The sequence below is a fragment of the Saccostrea echinata genome, unplaced genomic scaffold (assembly GCF_033153115.1).
Source record: "Saccostrea echinata isolate AGI-Se365-2 ecotype Australia unplaced genomic scaffold, CSIRO_AGI_Sech_v1 ptg000023l, whole genome shotgun sequence".
In the NCBI taxonomy this organism is placed as follows: Eukaryota; Metazoa; Mollusca; class Bivalvia; order Ostreida; family Ostreidae; genus Saccostrea; species Saccostrea echinata.
The window spans coordinates 3,279,825-3,287,153 of record NW_026889772.1 but is presented as its reverse complement, the minus strand read 5'-3'; the positions used below and the strand labels follow the sequence as shown (position 1 = coordinate 3,287,153).

Sequence of the window (7,329 nt, the reverse complement as noted above, 5' to 3'; positions counted from 1 at the left end):
AATTTCATTGTTGTAAAATACATTTTTTTCAGATGGAAGTTTTGAGAAAACCTGTAACTTGTTTTCTAATGGCTGTCTGGCTTGAAAGTTGACACTTCATTTTGCTATAAAATTACCTACTAGATATCTACAATCTAATCTATCACGAACCCTTTTGAGCAATTGGGTTTATGTGTCATCAGGAATTACAAGATCAAATGTTTTTTGGATATAATGATCATGGATTGTATTTACTTTTCCCCAGAGTGTATTGGTGTCAAATTTAATGAAAATAATTCATTACAATCAAAAGTGTTAACCATTCGGTGTTTTAATTGTTGAAACAGTCCATTAGTCACGGAGAACAGATTTATTTACAGATATCTATAAAAGTTAGCCCCTCATGTCATTATTGTCCTCAATGAAGTAGCTGTACATGTATGGTCTAAACAATTTTTGTCTATATTGTAATGTCAGATGGAAAGGTTTCAATTCCATACTGCTTTTCGGAAAAAAAAAACAAGATTGTAAATTGATTTCTTTTCTGTAATGTTCTTTTATTCTACGTCTGAAAGAGAAAATTAGTCATGTGTTTTAAATTCCTGTCCATATATAAGGGGAAAAAGCACTTGCACTGAACACTAAATTCCATTTTATTTTATTTCTGCATTTCAATCGAATATTAAATGTAGAGATCATTTCATTTGAATAAAGAATTTTTCTTAACTGATTATATGCCTTAAAGTGTTTGTGCATTATATGTACATAAAATCAAGAACAATTAAATGTGTTTTTATTTGTTTCATGAAGACTTAAGTTCCTGCTACTTCAGACGGATGTTAATGGATAAGATTGTGTTTTGTTAGAGAGATCATTCATGTTCATACATGTATATCCAGAAATTAATGCATTCGTTCAAAAACTATTTTTCTCGACTTAGTTTAAGTTTTACCAAAGGGAATATAGAAGTAAGGTAAATCAAAATAAATATACAAAATTAGAAATAAATAAAAATTCTAAGGAACTTTTAGAAAATTTGAAATCTCAAAAATTTACCAAAATCAATAACATCAAAACGTATGACTTTTTAACACTTTATGCAACCATTCCCCACGATTAGTTAAAGTCCAGGCTTTTTGACATCATTAACAGCTGCTTTTTCAATAAAAATGGAACTCGTAAATTTACTTACCTTTGCAACATTATTTGGTTAAAAATTGAACAGTATTCAAGCTCACAGTTTCATTTAAACAATACAAATCGGGATCAGAACAAACACGGACCTTCAAAAAGATCAGAGGTGGAATCAGGTGCCAGGGAGCAGTGAGCATCCCCTGCCGACCGGTCACACCCGCCGTGCGCTGCTTGTCATGATCAGGAACAACGGAAAAATCCGTCGACAATTCAGTGTGTAAATAATGGCCTAACAATTAGTATGAAAAATGTCAGTGAGCATTTGACTTAATGATAGATTGTATTTGCTGACGACCATAAAACTTGCGAAATGATGACTTCACACAAGACTGTTGATATCTTTGTTTCATCAACTTGTTTGTCAAAAATTTGCTTCGTTTTAGAAATTGTTCATAGGTAGAGCATGTTCTTGCGTATCGAATCAACTGGGAGACAAAAACCCATATGCAGGTGATAAGGGTATATTGCTGCATAAGAAAAAAAGTTGACGATTGAAGAATTGAAGTCATAACGTTTATCATAAAGCTTTGTTTTTAGGTAACCATTAAAGTCGTTTTCAAATAAAATATCCAAATATGAACCAGATATGTCAGACTCAGTGGTATCTTTTATTTCAAGCTCAGCTGGGATATATCGAGTCGACATATGAATGGAAGTAACTACATGTATTGTTAATTGATCATACGTCGTCGATATATCTAAATATCGAGTTGAAGCCACTGCAAGTGTTTTCTTCTTCTCATGTACAAGTTTCTGAATAAATTCTGCTTCATATGAATACTAAAATAAATCTGCTAATTGCGCATTGATTCCCATGGGAAATCCAACAGATTGTTGAAAGACCTGATCTCCAAAAACTACATAAATATTGTCAATCAGAAACTCAAGCATCTTTTTAATGTCAATCAGATCGATTGTTCTTTAAAATGAAATATTTGTCGTTAAATAATTCTTGAATATTCTAATTAGCTAACATAAAAACTATCCACATCCTTAAAAGAAGGCTTTATATTACAGGAGTTTCAAATTTAACTAGAAAATTTTTGACATGAAAATAATAGCTTGGATTAAAGAAAAAAATAAGAACTGGAAGTAATCTTTAAATCGGTGCACACTGTACAGGTTTTTGTTAATATTTCCTGTTAAGAAGATCTCGAATGATATTTGTGAGATTATGTTCTTACTCTGTCAGAAACATCAATATTTCTTCTATACATTAGATAGGTACTATAGTGACAAATTCTTGGCTATTATAGTTAGGATTCATGTTCTACTCTTTACGTACATTCAAGGTACATGTTTATCATAACGCATGTAAATGACCACAAAATAACAGAAACAAACAGAGAAAGATTCCTGAATTTGAAAATTAAATGACTATAGTGTTGGCTGTTATGAAAATCATTAAGAATTTCTTGATACAGACAAACCATACTTGTACAAAGGGTTTCAAGTTACACATAATTATTTGTCTTCGTATATCAACATTAGAAAATATGGGTTTGACAAAGGAGTACTTTTAAAAGGTCTTTCAATCGATTCTCGTATTCCTTACCCTCCAAAAAAGTTTTTCACGATAATCCATCAATTGACAATAAAAGTTATTCTGTCTTGCAATTTTGTGTAAACATGAAATGAATGTAGGTAAAATAAACTTAACTTGGTTATTAGCATTGTGCAGAAAATAACGACCGTCACTTTAAAACAAATTGTAAAAACCATCTCCGGTGTGAAGACCTGTGTGTTACCAAAGATGTATTATGTTTAATCTGAAAGTTTCGCTTAGAGGTGAAGCCATCCATGGGTTTCCGACAATATTTGTAACATCTGAATCTGAACATATAACTATATTTAAGTATTAAATATTATTTAAACTTTTAATAATGTAACAACTTTATAACTTTCAGTGAAGGCAGCTTCTTACAAAATAGACTTTTATACTTATTTTTATCAAAGATGTACCGTCACATATATAACTTATTATATGAACACAGGAACAATTACTGCCTAAGTCATCCTGTTTGTCATACAGTTAAGTTGTTAATTGGCCTTTGTCGTCTATAGTCAGTAAAACATCCAAATATGAAAGAGATGTGGCAGGCTATGTTGTGTCTTTTATTTCATGTTCACTGGGATATATTGAGTCGACATATGAAAGGGTGTAATTATTGTTAATTGAAAAGACGTCGTCGATGTATCTGAAGTGACATATGTCGAAAAAAGTGGCCATTGGAAACAACACCGAAATGGTCATGGAAAGCAAGACATAAGATGTAAACTAGCTCATGGTCTGACATGAAAACTTGATATAAACATGTATTTAAAATTGTATTTGTTTGCAATTGATAAATTAGCATTCATATGTCTGTGTTATATTTTTAACGACATTCTTTAACTACTGTTTTGTCATACAAAAATATGCAATGATAAAATTCAGGAAGCTTAATTTGATGAAATGATAGGCTGCAGAAGCTTATAAGTATCCTCCAAGTTTAAGATTAGAAACGCATTACTAGATCAATTCTCTAGATCTAACGACAATTTTACAAACTACGATAAGAAAACATGTAGCTCTCTAATAAAAAAATAGGCAAAACAAATAACAGTTTATTTATTGCAATATTCAAACATTTTGTGAACCACAGAAAAGTTCATTGAAACAAAACTTCATACACAGGTAACAATCGATACAATAAGTGTTAATAATCACATATTTTAAATGAAAGTTTTAGCTTATGAATTCTCTTAGCTAATTTACTATTAGACTGTTTTTACAACCAATGATCATGAGTTATGAATGAAAGTTAATATAACTTCATACAAAGATAACAATCCATATAATAAATTCTAACTATAACAACATTTTTAAAAGTAAAAAAGCTCTAAACACTGATAGAAGATGTTTTTTGGACTTTATTCTTTATCTTCTCAAATAATGCTTCTCCATTCTTGTAAAAATTGATTTTTTTAGGGTTTCTTTAATAATTGACTTAAGCCAGTTAAAGCTATGAAATGTATAAAACAGTCCACAATAATCAAGGATGTCTCGTATATCTTTTATCCATGGGTGTACAAAAGACCCATTTATTTAAAGCGACAGTACGGCTGTAAAATGTGTGCTTTTTCATTCAAATTACCCAATATGTCATTAAGAAATAAAGTATAAAGTTGATGTAAGCAGTTTGAGAAACAGAAAAATTCTCAACTCAAACAAAATTAACGTAATTAGAATCTGCCGGAAAATCAAGGGTCGTACGAAGTGGAGCAATCTTAGATCTGTTTATTTGTACCAAGTGAATTCTAAAACGGCACGTGCCTACACTGTAAAGTTTACAATTATAATGAATATTAGGTCAAAGCAATTTTCAAAAACAAATTATCATAACTTTCTGATAGAATAATCTAAAATAATAATCGTAAAGATTTTAGTCTGCATTCAGGCGAATTTAACAGAATTAAAAGTACAAATGTTGACGTTTTGTGCATTGGGGTCCGAGAAAGGAAAAACCAACTAATTATACGTTATTGCGGCAAATGTCAAACAAAATATTTTTCTGCACAATTAAAAAAAATTACCATTTCAAATGTCAACAATGTTTGTAAGTCAAAGGTGTATTTTTATGTTGAGTTTACACTTTACTTTTTTTTTCCTTGAAAGCGATAGAAAATTGAGAAATGATAACAAGTATCAACAAACCTGTCGAATAGAACCTTCGAGAGCCCTGCGTGAGTGTCGCCGAGTTCACGTTTCTTCCTTATCCAGCGATTATTTTTAATCCCCAAACTAAATTTTAGTCAGGAAAGTTGCTTATTCAAGTTCTATTTTCCGTTTCTTTTTATTTTTGGTCGACTTTGTCAATGTAGCAGGCCTACCGGGCTTCACTCTCTAACCATGCTGTTTTGTTTATGAAAACTACGCATGCGTGCATAGCATGGAATGTGGAACCCCGAACACGTTGCGATGTATATATTTACGTCCCATAAATATCTATTAATTTTAAAGAAATAATCAAAATTATTTAATTGTGACAGTTGTAATTTTCTGAAAGTTTATACATTTATTAGCAGTAAAAAAATACCAAATCTTGTGGGAAAATTTTATCTAGTCATTTTTTTTTTATGAGATGCGCCGTACTGTCACTTTAACACATAAAAATAAGAATAATTTGAGATAGTTGTATCATATAAAGGTGTACAAATTGAGTTTATCTAGTTCATTTTCAACATAGCGTACCTACCATTATATTTAAAAAAAGTATCAATGAACAGAAATCACTGTTGTTTACTAACACTGGAGAATGCATGCAAGTAGTATTTTCAATTACGCTTATTTAGGTGTAAAATAATGTTTAGAATGCTTTAATTTATTTCAAAGTGTGTCATTCATTGTAAATTCCGTTTGTGCCATTTTTTTTAAAGAAAAAAGGCAGATTAAAACTACCATGGAATTGGAACTCTATAGTGAGCAGTGTTTAAAGTTTCCTTAATATTTTAATTGATTACTTAACTTAACAACGGTTTAAGTAAATTGTTACTGGCATTATTACATCTCAATTCTCAATGAGTACAGCTTACGTATCTCACTACCTTTCTTCATATTATGGAAAGATCTCCACTTGATGTGCACATTTTATGTGAAAAAAATCAGTATATCTTGATACAGTCAGGTGTGCTTATGCTGTAAAATCACATGGTCATGACAAAAAATGCCGCTGTTGAGGCAATTATGATCAAAAGGCAAGACACGAGCATGAATTTGTCAAAGCACTTGGACACCATTTTCCACGTCACCTCCTCTTCCTCTTCATCGTCGTCCGTAAACGGAACATTTTTGTTCGACGATTTTGGGTCGTAAGCTTCTACAACCGTCGTACTCTCCGCACGACGGGCACATCTGCGATGGCAACACAGTCTCACCATGTTGGCGATTGGTTTTGGAACAGGGGTTTCCTTTTTGTCTTTATAATAAAAGGACATACCGATAATAACAAAGAAACAAATCAAAGAACTCAGAACTAGATCCACGAGAAGAAAATATGACAACAAAGCCGTTGGTTTCGATGTTTTCGGCAAGTTATCCCCCACAAGAGTTAGAAACACGGCAATCGCTAACAGCACTGTAATAGCATACGAAACGCGTTCACCGCCATCTACTGGTAAAATAAAGACAAGAAGATTCAGAACCAGCATGAAAACCATTGGAAGAACAATGTTTATAACAGCAAAGGTTGGGCGTCTTTTCATTTTTATATCAATGCTAATATAGGAAAGAAATGAGTCTAGATGAGTTGATAACTTTTTGTCGACTAGTTCCCATGTGCCATGTTCTGAGTAATAAGCCATCCCAATCTCGGGGTCCGACGCTTGTGTGATGATTGCAGAAGGTCCATATCCCCAACACATCAACATCATGCTACAAGACTGGGTGTCAAATGGATAATACGTCACGTCTACCTCACATCCGGTAGATGTGACGTCACCAGGTGACCAGTAAGCTAAACCATTGTACACGTATGTAACGGGAAAAAGTCCTTTGGCGAGGTTTTCGATCTTATCGTACGGATTGACCAGCGTGAGACTGGGGATCCAGACCTTGGACTCCGGAAGTTCTGTCATGTATATATTATTGTACAGCCACGGATTCCATGCCAGGCGGGGGTCTATCCATGTAATGGTGAAGAAGCCAATCACAGAAAACTTGCCATTAACTTCATCAAATTCCTTAATTCCTACAAGACTGTACGTGGCATTCACCAACACTGGGGTACTTGTCGAAGTCAGCGGTCGTACGTATTTATTGTAATTGTTCAACAAATTATCATATAGGGTTTCCACTTCTGTAATGTTTGCGGAGAAAGACCCTTCCAAGAACAATAAACACAGAATGAAATAGTCAATCCACTTCATATTCCTTGAAAACTAAAAAATATTTACAACGATGTGGCGAAACATATAATTTCTATATCAAAATGGAAAAAAAAAGTTATAATTGTCTAGTCCTTCTGTTTTTTTCAAATCCCTCTGAAGTTTAAACCAGTCCTTTGTAAATACTGCCTGATCTGCTTCCCAAAGAGAAATCCTTATTCATAAAAGAACTTATCCTCTTCAAAAACACGAAAAGAAGACAAGTATTTATCCTGTGTATTAAATTGACGG

The 7,329-nt window shown here is 32.6% G+C and overlaps 1 protein-coding gene across 1 annotated transcript; it reads right to left on the bottom strand.

Moving 5' to 3' along the window:
- Positions 1 to 5,859: 5,859 nt before the first annotated feature.
- LOC133191608 (neuronal acetylcholine receptor subunit alpha-6-like) lies at positions 5,860 to 7,080 on the bottom strand. Its single transcript, XM_061327353.1, has one exon. It carries the CDS (start codon positions 7,078 to 7,080, stop codon positions 5,860 to 5,862), a length of 1,221 nt encoding a protein of 406 aa, XP_061183337.1.
- Between the last annotated feature and the right edge of the window lie 249 nt (positions 7,081 to 7,329).